This window comes from Rhinopithecus roxellana, chromosome 2, assembly GCF_007565055.1.
Source record: "Rhinopithecus roxellana isolate Shanxi Qingling chromosome 2, ASM756505v1, whole genome shotgun sequence".
Lineage (NCBI taxonomy): Eukaryota > Metazoa > Chordata > Mammalia > Primates > Cercopithecidae > Rhinopithecus > Rhinopithecus roxellana.
In genome coordinates this window covers 79024959-79042483 of record NC_044550.1, presented here as the reverse complement: position 1 = coordinate 79042483, position 17525 = coordinate 79024959, and the positions used below count along the sequence as shown (strand labels likewise).

At 36.6% G+C, this 17525-nt stretch overlaps 1 protein-coding gene across 4 annotated transcripts in view; it reads left to right on the top strand.

Annotated features, from left to right (window-relative positions):
• The window catches only part of INPP4B (inositol polyphosphate-4-phosphatase type II B), an 855326-nt gene that overhangs the window by 742052 nt on the left and 95749 nt on the right, over positions 1-17525 (top strand). For all 4 annotated transcript variants that reach the window (XM_030917305.1, XM_030917308.1, XM_030917317.1 and 1 more), the window contains 3 exons: positions 11600-11772; positions 12945-13068; positions 14115-14232. In XM_030917305.1, the coding sequence (XP_030773165.1) occupies positions 11600-11772; positions 12945-13068; positions 14115-14232 (415 nt within the window). The remainder of the gene's footprint in view (positions 1-11599; positions 11773-12944; positions 13069-14114; positions 14233-17525) is intronic.

The window sequence follows — 17525 nt, the reverse complement described above, 5'->3', positions numbered from 1 at the left end:
ATCCTGAAATTCCAAATAATTTTATCTTTGCTTTTGTGTTTTATCAGTGAAGTCCAATAGGGCAATGAAGCCTGTGTGCAGGCCTTGGAGGCTTGCCTCACTTGTAGTTCTGCAGGCTTCTCCAATGCCTGCCCAACCTTCCTCTTCACGCCAGCCCAATGATCACTTCCCACCCCCACCTACCAACATGCTTGGGTACCAGTGCAGAAGAGCCAGGGTGAGGCTGGGTGTCTTTGAGGCTCTGTATTCACATAGCCCCACATCCAAGGGAGTATGGCACAAAAGAGTAAATAAAAAGCACCCCCCGGGTGCGGTGGCTCAAGCCTGTAATCCCAGCACTTTGGGAGGCCGAGGTGGGCAGATTACGAGGTCAGGAGATCGAGACCATCCTGGCTAACACAGTGAAACCCCGTCTCTACTAAAAAATACAAAAAATTAGCCAAGCGTGGTGGCGGGCGCCTGTAGTCCCAGCTACTCAGGAAGCTAAGGCAGGAGAATGGCATGAACCTGGGAGGCGGAGCTTGCAGTGAGCTGAGATTGCACCTCTGCACTCCAGCCTGGGTGACAGAGTAAGACTCTGTTTCAAACAAACAAACAAACATTAAAACAAAACAAAACAAAAGATCCTGACAGGTCTGGAGCAACACCACTGAGGGAAAAAGGAAAAAAATCTCATTTACTGCTTTTTGAATAGGTCCTCCTGTTTTTATTTTTTACTGGATTCTGTCATTTATATTGTCACACTTGCTGCAGGGCTTGCAAGCACAAAGGTCCGTAGGCATCATGTGAAGTAATATGAATGAATCAAGTGAAGTGGATAGAAGCCAGAGCAAAGTAGAGAGTACATGTTCCTCCAAAAGGAGGTCACTGCTCCAGCCCCAGCCAGTTATTTCCATGGAGAACATGGACCTAAAGTTTTCATCCATTCTGATTTTTCAAATAAATCTGAAGGTTTATGTAAAATACCTCACTTGTTTTAAAGGTTAAAAATTGCTAAAACATAATAAATTCCAAATAAAATTTGCAGGTCATATAAGACTGGTCTATAGGCCGCTATTTGAAACCTTTGAATCTCTGATTTATTGTACATTCCATCTTAAATGTCATTTCCCCATTAGACTTGGCTCTATAAGAAAGTGTTTGTGATTTGTTCTTGAATCTCCAGAACCTAACATAATTCATAGCAAATAATAGAGGCCCAATATTGTGGAATGAGGATCTACCATTGCTGTTGACACTTTTGAGTGTTTCTTGATATTATTAAGTGAATATTCTTCAACATTTATACAAAGATATTAATATTCTCAGAATTTATACTCAACATTAGACAATTATTTCAGTGGTTTTATAGTTATAACAAGTCTTTTACTTTGTAAAATACAAACATACAAGTACCAAAAATCTTTTTCACTAGAGGGCTTAAATATTAATATTTTGCATTTCATAAATTTCTACATATGAATGTTGAGAATTTCATTGGAAAAAAATCAATGAATGAAGCTTTAAAAAATTAATAGTTCTCCAGCTAAAACAATAGTGTTTTTTTTGTTTTTTTTTTGAGATAGTGTTTTGCTTTCGTTGCCCAGGCTGGAATGCAATAGTGCGATCTCGGCTCACTACAACCTCGGTCCCCCAGGCTCAAGTGATTCTCCCGCCTCAGTCTCCCTAGTAGCTGGGATTACAGGCATGTGCCACCATGTGCAGCTAAGTTTTTGCATTTTTGGTAGGGACAGGATTTCTCCATGTTGGTCAGGCTAGTCTCGAACTCCTGACCTCAGGAGATCTGCTCACCTTGGCCTCCCAACTAGAGTATACTTACAATTTTTTTAAAAACTTAAATAATCAAAATATGCCATATAAAGTACATTTTTATTATAAGCCTAGAATTTCAATAACATTTTTACATTATGACATTTTAAAATATCTGTTCTTACCAGAAAACTAATGCTGTTTTCCTTAAATATTGTACAATGAATTATGAAGTAACAGAGTAACATGGGACTTAGAGCCAGGATACTTGGCAAGTCCACAGTTTGGAACTTATTTGGCTTCATGGCCTTTGTCAAGTCACTTATATTCTCTGCATCTAACATCCTTTTTTGGTAAAATAATCTACAAAGTTTTAATATCTCTTCCAGTTCCAAAGTTTTATGGTGATAAAAAAGATGCCATGTTTTTAAAGGTGATATTATTTTTTTCAGCCATTCAACATATTTTAATTATCTACTATGTGCTAGGCACTATTTTAGACCCCGAGGACTACAAAAATAAACAGAAAAGATAAAACACTTCCTCTCCTGAAGTTTATGCTCTAGTAGCAAAGAGACGAGAAAAAGTAACACAAGAAATAGGGGCATTGTATGGTATAGTAATGGTGACAGAGGCTGTAGAAAAAAATATAGAGCAAAGTAAAAGGGTTTTGATGTAATGTTGTAGGGCAGAGATTGCAGTTTAGTGGAGTAGGCAATGTATGTCTCATTTAAAAGCTGATGCTTGAGCAAAGACACAGGAGGTGAGACAGTGAGCCATGTGACTATCTAGGGAAAGGATATATCGGTCATAGAAAATGGCTATTACAGTAGCCTTGAAACATAAATGTGCCCACCATATTCAGGAAACAACAAGGAAGCCAGTTGGATCAAATAAGGAAAATGACGGTAGGAGAGTAGAAGATGACATTAAACAGGTCACTTAGGGGAAGGATCATGTAGAGGCTTTGTGTAAATGTTGGCTTTTACTCTGAGAAAAATGGGGAGCAATTAGAGAGTTTTGAACAAGAGTATTAACCTGATTTGACTTAGATATTAACACCTAGGTTGTTGTGTTGAGATTAGACTATACATGAAGAGGATAAAACCAGGTATAGGCAGTTAGAACATGAATACAGTTGTCAAGGTGAGACATGATGAGCTCGGATGAAGAAGATGTTAGGTGGAGGTAATGAAAAGTAGTGAGATTCTGTACCTATTTTTAGGGTAAGACATTTGAAATGTTAAATTTGACAGAGATACCAAGTTTGCAGTTACATATAAGAATCGAGTTCAGGAGACATATTCAGGCTAAAGACATTAATTTGGAAATTGTTATTATATAGATGGCACTTAAAGACATGAGACTGAATAATAACAACAGGGATTGAGTATACAGAGAAAGGGGAAATAACCTATAGATTATACTTGAGGACATTTCAGTGTTGATATGTCAGAAATAAGTGAAGGAACCAGCAACACAGTTGGTCAAGAGACCGCCAGTGAGGTAGGAGGAATACAAAAAGAATATGCTATCCTGAAAGCCGGGGTTAGAAACTAGGTCAAATAAAATGAGGACTGAAAGATGGCTTTGGATTTAGCAGGAATGATGTATTTGATGACAAGAGTAGCCTTACGGGAGTGGGTAGGAATTAAGTAGAGTGGGTTAAAAGAAAGAGGAAGTAAAGGAAGTGGAGAGAACCTGTATAGACAACTCTTTTGAGAAGCTTCACTGTGAAAGGAAATGGATAAATAAAGTATAGGAGCTATAAAGGGAATTAGGGTCAAAACAGTGATATTTCTTTCAAGATGGGGAGATAATAACATGTTTGTTTTCTGACAAGAATGATCCAGTATAAAAGGAAATATTGATAATGTGGGAGGAAGGGAGAGAATCGCTAGAGTGACACTCTTAAGTAGGTGAGAGGGGATGAGGTCTGGTGTACCAACAGAGGAGCTGGTCTGAGCTGGACAACAGTTCATTCTCAGAAATAGGACAGAAGGAAGAGCATGAAGAATCCATGCTGGTAGGAGGGCAAGTGCAAAGTATCATGTAGAAATTACTTTGTTGATTTCAATTGTTTTAACATAGAAGCTCTTATTTATGGGTTACTTGATATGTGGTAAAAAAAAAAATTAAATATTGACTGCATTAACTCATTTAATTCTTACAACACTATAGGAGTAATTCTACAAAATTAATGGATGAAGGAGTAGAGAGTTGAAGTGACCTGTGCACAGCCTGGGTTCTAACCCTGGTGGTCTGGCTCCAGAGCCTGCCCTCTTAGAGTCTACGATGCATTGCCTCTGTTCTCTCCAAGAAAAAAAACACCTTCTCCAGTCTTATTCTCTACCAACATATTTGCTAGGACCCTTTTAACAAAATGTTGAGTTGTTTCAGGCACAGATTTGTGGTGCTATATGATAACTTCAGGAAAATCAATCCCTTAGATATCTCTTAAAGGCTTACTGTGGAATCATATGCAGAAATTAAGAATTCATAATTACATTGAAAAATTACTTAACTTTCTCATAAATATGGTGTTGTTCACACCCACAGAGAAACCGAGATAGAGGAAAAGGGAGATGATAGCTCCCACCCAGGAACTTTAGGGCACGTGAATTTTTTTTTTTTTTTTTTTTTTTTAGACAGAGTTTCACTCTTGTTGCCCAGGCTGGAGTGCAATGGCACGATCTTGGCTCACTGCAATCTCCACCTCCTGGATTCAAGCAATTCTCCTGCCTCAGTCTCCTGAGTAGCTGGGATTACAGGCATCAGTGACCACGCCCATCTAATTTTGTATTTTTAGTAGACACAGGGTTTCTCCACGTTGGTCAGGCTGGTCTCGAACTCCTACCCTCAGGTGATCCTCCTGCCTAGGCCTCCCAAAGTGCTGGGATTACAGGCATGAGCCACCACGTTCGGCCATAGGGCATGTGATTATTGAATGAAATGGCCTAAGAAATGTACTGTTTATATTGTTTGGTTACTTGACTGCTTACTCGGCATTTATAAGTTAAATCTATGGACATGAGGCCCTATTGTGTTTGCAGAATTTTGTTTTTAAACTGGTGCAACTACACATTCCATGCATATAGCAAACTTGCACTTGTATAAACTTATGCTCCAAAAAACTGATGTACTATATTCCATGGTCTTGAACATTATTAGGAAACTTCTATATTCACCTAGTTTACTTCATTTACATTCACCTAGTAAAAATGTTGCACCTCTTCACTTCTCTGAATGCTCGCCAATAAGGATTCAGTCAACTCAGTATCCACTACCTCTCTTCTCAACCTTAGATGCTGGCCAATATTTAAATGATAGGAGCTCACTATTATAGACATATTGATGATTTCGGGTTGCTCAAAGACCTAAGACTTATGCAGCTTGTTCTTAAATACTCAACCTGTTTGAGGGCCAGAGTCCTGAGGTTGCAGTTTATTTAAGGCCAAAATGCAACAAAATAAGCACAGTGAATGTGGGTGTGTGACTCCTCCAGTCAATACATAACCCGAATTTAAAACTCTTGTGCTACAACAAATACAAGGCTTGTTTGATTAAAGGATTTGGTTCCTGGAAACTGTCTTAGCAGAATTTACTTAAGGCTTTCAACTTTGTGCTACGAAATGAGAAGTTTAACCAGGATATCAGTTGATGCATTTCCTTTGCTATTTTTCTAAGAGCAAGACTGGAAAGTTTTATGACCCTGTGTTCTCAGGCTGGCAGGGTTTAAACAAACAAGGTTCCCTTGACATGAGGAAAGGTTGCCTTTGTTCTTGTCTTAGCCATTTGTCTTGGGTTGAGCAGTACAGTCATTTCTCATACATGTGGAAGTTGCTAAGATCAGTCATTTACCTTGGAACGTAGTTCAGTGGACACTACACTGATGGCATTTTAAGATACATGTTTGTTCTTTATGTGAATGTCCTTAGGGCCTTTGAGGCTGCCCTGAGATAGAGGCAAGGGAAAGTACATTCATGTGCTACCTTCTTCTCAGGGTTAACATAAGCCTTGTTTCTTCATTCACCCTGTCTGATATGCGTTGTTTCTGATTTGGCCTTGCTTCTTAGCTCTTGCCCTATTCACACATCCTCTGCACCATCCTTTATCCCCACCCCTATCTACCTCCACTCCCTATCCCTAGCATGGTGACTGCCTCTTCCTAGACTCCTATTGGTTTTAGTCCATGGCTTCAGCTTAACATTTACTTCTGTTTTATTCCTGCCTTCTCCAAATCACTGAGTGATCTCAGTCATTTATTTCCTCTCTGCCAGTACCCCCTGTTTCTCCCTCTGGTCAGTTTATGCATCTATTTATTAGATTTCCACTACAAAACCAAACACTCCTCTCAGTCTCTATTCCTACAAAGCCTCACTGTGGGTGTCTACCACCTGCAGTACAGGCAGCCTTCCCTGGGCTCTTTCCACCTGTGGCTTCCTTGAAGTGTGCAGTAAATGCCATGTCCATGAGTGAACACAGTCTTCTCACCAGAGATGAACTCTCTTGCCTCTAAACTCTCAGTCTTCTAAAACTTGTTTGGTCACTATCCCAACTTTTGTAGCTGTTATCATATTGCCTTATACTGTAGGTATTCCTTCATACTTCTTACCTTTCCTTCTCGATTTTAGCTCCTTGAAGGGAGGGGACATGAGTTAAAAATATTAGTATCACCCACAGCACCTCACGTAGAAGACACTATCTTTGTCCAATGAATGAGTCCATTTCTCATGATGTCAGTGAAAAAGGAGGGGGGAACAATGATATAAGAAAGACACATTAGCATTTATTAAAAGAAGACAAAAAATTGATTTCTCAATTCCTGTATCAGAGACAGGCAGTAGATTATAAAGATAGGAAGAGGATCAGGAAGGCTTGGTTGGAGAAGGACATTCTGAGTGGCCCAGAAAACATTCAAAGCAGTCAAGTTTCCACGGGTGCTTTTCTTTTCCTGATTACTCTTCTATTGTCTGGAATTAGCCTAGTTTCTATGCCCTGTGCCCCTAGGATATGTCCAAGTATTTAGAGGCCTCCTATGGGCAGGTGTCAAGGGTCTATGACCAAAGTTGGTTATATATATTATACCCATACAAAGGAATTTACTTAGAAAGTGTCTGCAGAAGAAGCCTTATTATTAGTTGATCTCTTCACATTATGAATGTTCACACTGCAAAATTGTGCCTGAAAGACAAGAACTTCACTCAGAGAGGCACATAGGTACCCATATTTGGGTTGATGTAAGGCATGGGCCCTTCAAAGTCAACAAATATTTTATAAGCAGGAAATAGATTTATCCCACCCCCAGCCCCCAACCATGAACCCATCACCATTTCTGTGCTACCTGGGGTTCAGGCATAGATTAAAACCCCTACTGGCTGTAAGTTTGGTCTGTGTTCACTTCATGACCTTGGGAATTTTATTGCCCCCCTTAATGGCCATTCTAATCGCTTATCTTCACAGTTCATCATCTTGTTACCTGAAGAGAATCCTAAGAGCTGGCTCATTTCTTCTGTTATCTCTTTGTATAAAGTTTAATGGATGTGCAATCTTTTCACTTTTCTTTTTTTCTGTGTCTGAAACGTTGTGATAACAAAAATAACAATAGCTACAAGCTTTTGTGAAGTTAATTATTTTAAATGAGCAAAGAAGACCAAGCATCTGAGAAGAGAATGGCTCAGAAATTGGAAATAAAGCATGATGCTCTGCTACAGCTGGTTGATATTTGGGTCTTTTATTTTTCTCCTGAGTAACATAAGAGCCATTGAGCTCAGAGGACGTGAACATCCTGCACATGAAATAGATGGTGTGTGGAGGAGGTGAGGGGGGTGCACCCAGCAGCCGTTCTCTGAATCCTTCAGTGAGCTTCCCTTGAATAGGTCGGAGAAGCAAGTAGAGGGGCTGGAAAACAGAGGCTCTGCTTGGATGGTTTCCAACACACTTCACAAAGCTCAGGAAAAGCTCAGCTAAGCCACATGCATTTTATGTTTTCCCGAGGAAAGACTCTGCTTGTTGGTCTCAGGGTTAAGGAGTCTCAGCAAGTTTTTATAGATACACTCAAACACTCTCTTAGTATTTTCCTCTGTCATGGAAAAGAGCCCAGGGAATAAAATCACACTTAGTGCCTGCTAGGCTAGTTGGCTCAGGGAAGAGATGTCGGGGCAGTTAACTATATTGTGGGGCACCCTTAGCTCCCCAGCTTCACTAAGTTTATAAAAAACTGTGTGTGTGTGTATATGTGTGTGTGTGTGTATATAAAAGTACGAAATCCTGAAATACATCCACTCTTCTGAGTTTAGTTTCAAGTTTCAACTAAGATTGTGTGTGTCTGCACACACACGTGTATATATGTGTATATATATACACACACATACATGTATATATGAATGAATACTACCTTCATCTTTATCAGGAGGAACAAATACACACCGTATAAACTGTAAAGTGTGGAGAGATACAAAGGTGATAGGCAAGTGACAAATCCTGAAAACTGTCAAGAGTTGAAGCTTGGGTTTTTTCTTTAATTTCCCCCAAAACGTATTTTAAAGCAAAAAACTAAAGCATTTACTGTTCCTTTGTGAGAATGATTTGGGATGTTCATTGGAGCAAAAAGGCCATTTATGAACTGACTTTGGCCTTGCTTTGGCCTGTCATAGTCACTGTGTTTATTTCAGAACCTGAGATTTACACTGACTGCATATTAACAGAGAAGAAAACCTGGAGTCATTGGCAATTGGAATTTTCCAGTACAATTTTCCATTGTCTGCTCAATTTAAATTGTTTCTTTTCTAGAAAAAAAAACAATTTATTTTTAACTTTTTCACTTATGTTCCTCCATAGAAGGCTTACTACTATTTTAAAGACATTTTACCTTGCTCACAAACTTGTAATTTTCTCATTCATAATTAATGCTTTCCTATACTGTCATTTTCCTGAAATTTTAGCCATAAAAAGTATATATAATTATGCTAAATAGAGATGCTGGAATATCATTAGTATCAGAAGTATGTAACAGTGTTCCTAGGTTTAGAATGTTGTGTGTTCCTATTTTCCCAGGTTTCCACTTCTATTCTTGTAGAACTGGAAACCAGACTTGTTTTGGTTTTGTGTTTTTGGTCATCTGATTATACTTTACAATTAAGAATCAACTGGTTAAATAAGTGAAGATGGAATTGAATAAAGCAACTATCCTTATGCTAATGAGAAAATCTGCAAAGTTTTCTCTTTTAAATACTTTTAACAGAAACAAATATTTAATTAGAATTGTCACTTAATATCTTGCAAGAAAGAAAAATGTGGCCACTTAAGTTTTTTTTTTTTTTTTTTTTAATTTTCTGACTAGAAAAATCATATAAAGTATTGACCACTTGATTCAGAATAATATGATGCACGATGCTTAAACAATAAGTCCATGCTGTTTGGGAACTATACAACTGCATACAAAAGTAAAAATCAGTTACTTGAACGCAGCAAGTGCAAAGTAGTTCTACTTCAGCCTGATTAAGCAGCGCCACCTACTGCACAGAAGATGTACTTTATGTTCGGGAATTCTTTAGTAGAAACAAATCTCTACAGAGCTAAGCACAGAACAAAATCAGTTTTCAGTCTGCTATTGTGTAAAATTTACATCTGGGTTATTTTATTGAAGTTTTTTCTAGTGTTTCTCTGTGTCTATTAGTCTACCCATTCATATTGAGAGCAACAATTACATAAGAAAGTGAGAGATAATAGGAGATAAAAAAATGCAAATATGAAAAAAATAGGAATATAGGATATTCATTCTTGACATCTATTGATGTATCTTTTATTATGAAAAAAAGTCCAGTGTACCTCCATTTTCCTTTTTACACATGACAATGACATAAGAATCAACCGTTAACCAATGCTTGTTTTAATCGAACCCTTGTTCACATTTTATTCTAGGCTGCCTATAAGTTTGTCCAATATTAAATGATTATGCATTAATAGGGCTCTGTTGCATTCCTCTTTCTCTATGTTTTTTATCCTTATAATAGCACTTATGTCTACAATATTTTTAAAATAATAATTTCTAACATTCTAATGTATTTTACATTATAGCATCACATAGACATTTCATAGAGTATTAATAAGTGCATATCTTTTAATTATGTTGGGTCCATTAATTATCTTTTCAACCCTTTGGGTTTATTTTATCTAGTCTATTATACCACAACATAAAATAAATAAGTGACAGTAGACATGGTACGATAGTGATTATGATTTTTTTATTGTTCTCTGTCACTCTTTCAAGGTCTTAACTACTTATTTACTACTCACATTACTCACAATGATGCTTGCACTTTTATGATGAGGAGATCATATCATTTCAGTTCCTGCTTTATAATTAATTTCACAGCATGTACTCATTCATATCAAATCATATTTGTCATCCATTAATTTATTTATATATTAATGGAATGTCACATAGTCAAGAATTTATGATAGTTAACATTTGCCGGGGCTTTGATCTCCAAATTAACTGAAACAGAACATAAATTGTTTCTCTATCATACCAAAGTCATAATTATATGATCGAGGCATGTTAGAAATCTAGACATACAAATAGCACAAATGGTCTCAGTTTTGCATCCTCATTTGAAGAACAGCTATTTGAATCCCAAATACTACCGAAAACTTGACTGACTTATACTTATCTATATCTTTAAAACTCTGTTATATTTACTGTAACTTTTCTCGTTCAGTTAAAACTTATTGAATATTTACTATATGCTAGGCACTGTGCTAGGTTCTAGTAATTCAGTGATTAAAAAATGAATTCCTTGCCCTCAGTGAGTTCTCTTTCTTGTGGAGGAAAATGGTGAGTAGTGTGTGAGTAGTCCTGGAACAATAAGGACAAGAAGCTATAGGCACAAAAGGAAGTCAACTCAACCCAATCTTCAGGGAACAGGGAAGTGTTGTAAGGGGGAAATGAAGGAAGATTTCCTGGAGAAGAGAAATCCTGAATTGAGTCTGCAGAAGAGATAAAGCATTTGCCGGGAAGATAAGTAGAAAAAGAGTGTTCTAGGAGAGGAGATAGGATTTGCAAAGACATTGAGATGAGAGAACGGGGTAAGTTTAAGGAAATACATATGGTTCACTTCACCTGAGACTCAAGACATCAAATAAAGTTCTGAAAGATGAGATTAGACAAATAGGCAAAGTTTAGATAATGGAGAATCTTTCATGAGTTTGAACTTTATTTATTTACGCATGCTTTAGTGGGGTTTTTTTAATCAAAATATTTTAAGAAGTGAGAAGTGAGTGATAGAATCAGATACAAACTGATTAGAAATCTTTCCAGCAACACTGTTAAGAAGGGAATTCAGTAGAGTATGACTGGAGGAAGGGAGATGGGTTAGGGAGTAGTCCAGGAAGTGATCCAAGGGAGAGCAATAAACGACAATGGGCATGGACAAGGAGAAGATGCATATTGATGGACTGTTACAGTAGTAGAACTAATTTAATGACCAAGTTAATGTGAAAACTGCAGAAGAGGAAGGCCAGTAAAACTTCTATTTCCGGTATGAGAAAGGTTTGATGGCACCACTCACTAAGATACGGGCAGTGCACAGATTAGAGATGAACAGAGAAGAGAGATCTGCTGCAAATATATTAAATGCATCCACGTGGAGAGGTCTGATGGGTGGCTGCTTATGGACATTTTTAGGGGACAGATTTAAATTAGAGATCTTCAGGTCTAATCTTTGTGAATCCTTAAGAATATGTCTAACTTTACTGAAAAATTAAAAATAAGTTGGAAGTTGGTTCTGCATTATATTCCAAGACCTTCCTTCATCTGTTGCACTGTTCTTACACCCCCTCCCCTCAGAGGACTGGTATGAACAGTTGTATCCCCTCATCCTTACCCTGAAGGACTGCATGGGAGAAGTGGTGAACCGAGCCAAGCAGTCCCTGACGTTTGTGCTCCTTCAGGAACTTGCGTACAGCTTGCCCCAGTGTCTGATGCTGACACTAAGAAGAGACATCGTCTTCAGTCAAGCAGTAGGTGCCTGTTGTTGTTGTTAGTACAAAACAGTGCCGGATTGTTAACATTCTATCCTTGATGATGAATAGAATTCTTATTGGGACAGCTTTATTTTTAGAAAGATCCTTAAACTTTTGGTACCCCATGTTTCTTATTCACGATAAATATCAGCTGAATATCCTAAGCAAAGAGTTTATGAGACCTTAAGTATTTATTTCTGAAAAGAGATGGCCAAGTCTCTAACATATAAATTCTGCTTCACAGTGCATGAAATCCATGAAGGACGTGGTTGTTATCTTTGTATTATGCTCAGGGGTCTACATAAGTGTAAGAGAAGGGACTGTTGCCTTGCACTGCAGGTGACAAACTAGGACTTGGCAAGGGGGATCTGTTTGCAGTTGCTTATTTGTACAGTTCCCCCATGAATCTTGGGACAGGGTTTCACAATGATCTCTTATTTTGTTTTTAAAATAAGTTTTCAGGGCAGTAAGGCTTGAATGGGAAGTTTGACAGGGCCACCTTCTTTGCCTACACCCAACATGTATCATAATGCCAAGGCCTGCCTCCATCATGGTGACTGTGCTCGTGCATTCCTTCTCCCCACTTGCCTCCATCCCCATGGCTGAGTTTTATAGACACGGCATATGGAGGGGGAGAAAAAGAAGACTTATCTTTCTAAACATTCTAGGAAAAGGGAATGTTTTAACCGAACTATCCCTTTCCCACGCTATTTCATGAATGGTACAGTGGCACATGGAGTTAACCAGGTGTCGGAAAAGATGCTCTGCCTTATACATAGGTGTTTTGTCATTGTGTTATTTTAATGACCCTGTGAAATGATTATTATCATCTCTATTTTACATGTACAAAAAATAATAAGATTTGGAAGTGCTTAAGTGTTTATGATTTTACTGTTAGAAATGGTAGACATAAGATTTGAAGACCCATCAACCTCACTGCTGTCCATGTTCTTTTTCCCTTTGGACTTCTACCTTCCCCAAGACTTTTATACACAGCAATTCTAGATCAAAGACTGTCAACTTGTTTTAATATGCCTACCAAATAGTTGTAGTTTTGTTACACATACCTGAGAATTGAATCTGTGATGCCTCAGAAGTATTAAAATATTTCAAAATAAAACAAATACGTTTGCTAACTGCAGTAAATCTTATCAGTATTTTATTTTCAGCTTGCCGGATTGGTTTGTGGTTTTATCATCAAATTACAGACAAGTCTGTATGACCCAGGCTTCCTACAGCAGCTTCACACAGTGGGGTTGATAGTACAATATGAAGGACTACTAAGTACATACAGTGAGTATTGCTTTAGTACGAGTTAAAAATCACATTTCTATTCGTAAGGATATTTAACCCACAATTTTTTCAGAAAAACATAAAAATAAGAAGTAAACCTTTATTGCACCAAATATTACAAAAATAATATAACTTTCAGTTTTTTTGTATTCACTTTGTAACTTACTTTTGCCTCCCATTAAGGTTTGAAAATGGAATTATAGATTATTTCAGAGTGGACTCCTGAGCAGCCATCTGGCTTTTTTTAATATAAAAGGCTCTGTGCCAACATAGTTTCAATGACTGGATTTTAAAGTCTGAACCCTGTAATGTCTAGAACTGCACTGTTCAACATAGTAGCCTTGCGTGACTATTGGACACTTGAAATATGTCTGGTCCAAATCAATAAGTACTAGATATGCAGACCAGATTTCAAAAACTAGTTTTAAAAGGTATTTTATATTGATAATACTTTCATATTAATTTACAACTGAAATGGTATTTGGGATATACTGGATTAAGTAAAATCTATTATCAAAATTAATTCTACCTTTTTAATTTCACTCTTTTAAAAAATGACTACCAGGAAATTTAAAATTATATATGTGGCTCACATTATGTTTCTGTTAGAGAGTGCTGATCTGGAATCTTAATGATCTCCCTCTCAGGCTTCATTTGTTAATGTATGGAGATGCAAAACTAGCATGAACCTGGGTCAGTGATTATCAATTCAGCTACCTCTGTTATTTCTAGACAACGCTTATCAGTCCTGCCAGTAGAAAGAAATGTACACAAATCATAAAGGGGTTAAAACCTTTATCCAGCCTCACAGCAAACGACCACGTTTTTCCTTCCCTCAAAGGGTAGATTGACTTCTGGAGTCCATTGAAATGGTTTTCATTTCACTAAGGAAAACCTTCAGCCTCTGAGGAAAAGTAGAGTAGGTTCACTGCATTCAGAAACTCATTCAATAAAATGCTAGAACAAATTCCAGCGGGGAGGCATAGTAACTAGTGACATTTTCCTCAAATGTTTGTTTGTAACTAAGTGCCTTTTCTCTTGCTTAGGTGATGAAATTGGGATGCTAGAGGACATGGCTGTTGGCATTTCTGATTTAAAGAAAGTCGCATTTAAAATAATTGAAGCCAAATCCAATGATGTGCTGCCAGTTATAACAGGAAGACGGTAAGCAGTGCTCACAGTGCTCACTTCCTGAAGACCAGGCTTTGTTAGACGTGTCATATTAACTCCTGTCAGAGGAGGCAAGGAGAATTCAGGTTTGATTTGGGAATTTTTATTTTGTTTTTTTTTTTTTTTCCTTTTTGGTAAAAAATAAACATGGATGATATAATATGGGACAATCTTGAAAAGCTCCTGGAAGTCTCATGAATGTTTTAAATTGTAGTGAGTTGAGTATGGCAGTACTCTCCCACAAAATACAAGAAATTCAAAATAATAGCTTGCATGAGAACATTTTTCTTCTTATTACTATCTCATCCAAAGCTCTGGGTGTTTTTACTTTTGTGGGAATCGTTCAGTTAATAGAGTCATAATTCTTGAGATGACTTTAAATTAAATTCAGTTAAAAGCAGTAACATTTTAGAAAAGATATATTTCTGTGTCAGGGGAATATACCACCATTTCTCTTAATTATTTTTGACAACTCACTCTCAGACTGTGAGATTTCCGAGAAGGGTTTTACATAAATAAATAGTTTCGAGGGTCAGTGTATGATGGGCAAAATATCAGAAATAATTAAGAAAAATGATGGTGTGTAGAACATGCCTCCAAAAGAAGAGGTACGTCCTATAGTAACTTGTCTCAATCAGAAGTCCAAACTATTCTGGTGTTAGTATTTTTAATTGCTGCATGAGGATATTTAAAATTTGAAACATTCTCAGGTCATGTTCAAAACATATGAATATACAAAAGGGAGAGTCCGTTTCATGCTAGAGAGAGATGCAAAACAAACTAAGTATAAAGTTCAAAGTAAACTTGTTTTCTTGTTGATAGTAAACATATAATAATTATTTTAAATTTTGTGAAGGATACCCAGAACCACATAGTTGGCTGAAAGGTAACTTTCTTACTCACAAAAAAACCCACATCCTCAGAAACTAAATATTTACCTAGAATTAATACTTAACTTGCCATTCATTTGGGAGAAAGAGAATAAAATTGCTTATACGCACACCCGAAAAACAGCACAATTCTATATTTCTCTCAAGTTTACTGTCAAAAGTGAAACACTAATACTTATATCACAATGTTTAAGGGAAGCTTACCAGACCATCTGGCGTAGGCAGAGTGCAGCTTGCTTTTTCTGAGGAAGTTCTTCAAGCAGTATTGAAACTCAAAAGTGATCATGCGGGTAGGGGCATGACTCCGAGAATGATGAATTGAGCAGCTTAGCACACCCTCTCTCCAAAAGCAATATTACAACTGGAAATAATAATCCAAAACAACCATTTTAGGACAAACAATAAATCGGATGCACACCACAAATTCAGAAGCACTTGTTTGCAAGAAACCAGCGAACATTGGGTAGCATCAGTAAGAGTCTGAGGCATTTTGTTGAGGATTGCTCCCATCAACCCTGGCCCTGTGAACACAGTTCTCCTAGGGCAAGGCCATTAACACAACAGCTTCACTACCAGAGTGGGCTGATTTGACTTGGACTGGAGTAGGAAATAGCACAGTCCTGAAAGATGTCAGAAATAGTGGTGGTTTAGATTAACAAGTCTAACTTACAATCACATCAAAAAGAATAGGTGTAAATTTAACAAAGTTAGAATGTTGTACACAGAACACACAAAATATTGCTGAGAGAAAGTAATAGGATCCAATAAATGGAGAGACAGCCTGTGTTCATGGATTAGAAGACTCAATATTGTTTAGTAATTCTCCATAATTGATCTATAGATTCACTGCAATCACTATCTAAATCTCTGTAGTCTTTTTGCAGAAATTGGCAAGCCTAACCTAAAATTTATATGTAAATGCAAAGGACCCAGAAATTTTGTAAAAGAAGAACAATTTTTGTAAAAGAAGAACAAAGTAGAAAAAGTTATACTTTCAAACTTCATAAATGACTACAAAACTATAATAATCAAGACAATGTAGTATTAGCATAAGTATATACATGTAGATTAATTGAACAAAATTTACTGTCCAGAAATAAACTATTATCCTTAAAGTCAATTGATTTTCAACAAAGCTGCCAAGGTTAATTAATGGAGAATGGAGAATCTTTTCAAAAAACGATGCTGAGACAATTGGTTTATCTATATGGAAAGAGAAGAATTTACACATATGCAAAAATTAGCTCACTATAGATTATCAGTCTAAATGTAAGAGCTAAAACTGTGAAACTTCTAGAAGAAAACTCAGAAGGAAATATTTGTAAGTTGGGTTTAGGTAATGAGTTCTTAGACATAACACAAGAATCAAAACCCATAAAAGAAGAAAATAGATAAATAGGACTGCATCAAAATTATAAACATTTAAGCATCAAAAAAACACCATTAAGTAAGTAAAAAGACAAGCCACAGATTAGATGACAATATTTACAAATCATATATTTGAAAAAGGACTCATATTCAGAATATGTAAATAAATGTTACAACTCAATAATAATGATACCAAAAACCGAATTTAAATATGGGCAAAAAGTTTGAATAATCGTTTCACCAAATAGGATATATGAATGATTTATAAGGTCAAGAAAACATATTCAACATAATTCATCACTAGGAGAATAAATTTAAAATCAAAGATACCAATCCACTTACACTAGAATCATCAGATAAGAGCAAATGTTGGTGAGGATGTGGAAAACCTGGAACCCTTGTACATTGCTGGTGGAAACGTCACTTTGAAAACAGTTTGACAGTCTTAAAAAGTTAAATATAAAATTACCATATGACTCTTAGACATACACCCAAGAGAAAATGAAACATACCTCCACACCATGGCTCATTCTTGCATGTTCATAGCAGCATTGTTAATAATACTCCAAATCATGGAGAAATCCAAGTGTCCATCAACTGATAAATGTGTCAACAAAATGTGATATTGATACAATAGAATCCTATTCACTAATAAAAAGAAACAAGCTTCTGATACATACCACAACATGGATGACTTCAAAAACATTATACTAGGTGAAAAAGGCCAGATAGAAAATATTACAGACTGTATGAATCAATTCATAGCATATGTGCAGAAAAATAAAATTCATTCATAGGAAATAGAAAATAGATGAATGGTTTTCTGGGCTGCTGATGGTAGTAGAGTTGACTGTAAACAAGCACAAGGAATTGTTTTAAGTTGATGGAAATGAACTAAACCTGGATGATTGTGATGATTGTGTAATTTTATACATTTGCTAAAATTATTAATTATATACTTAAAATACATTAGTTCATATCAATTTCTTAATAAACCTGGTAAAATTATCACAAAGAAATTATATGTTT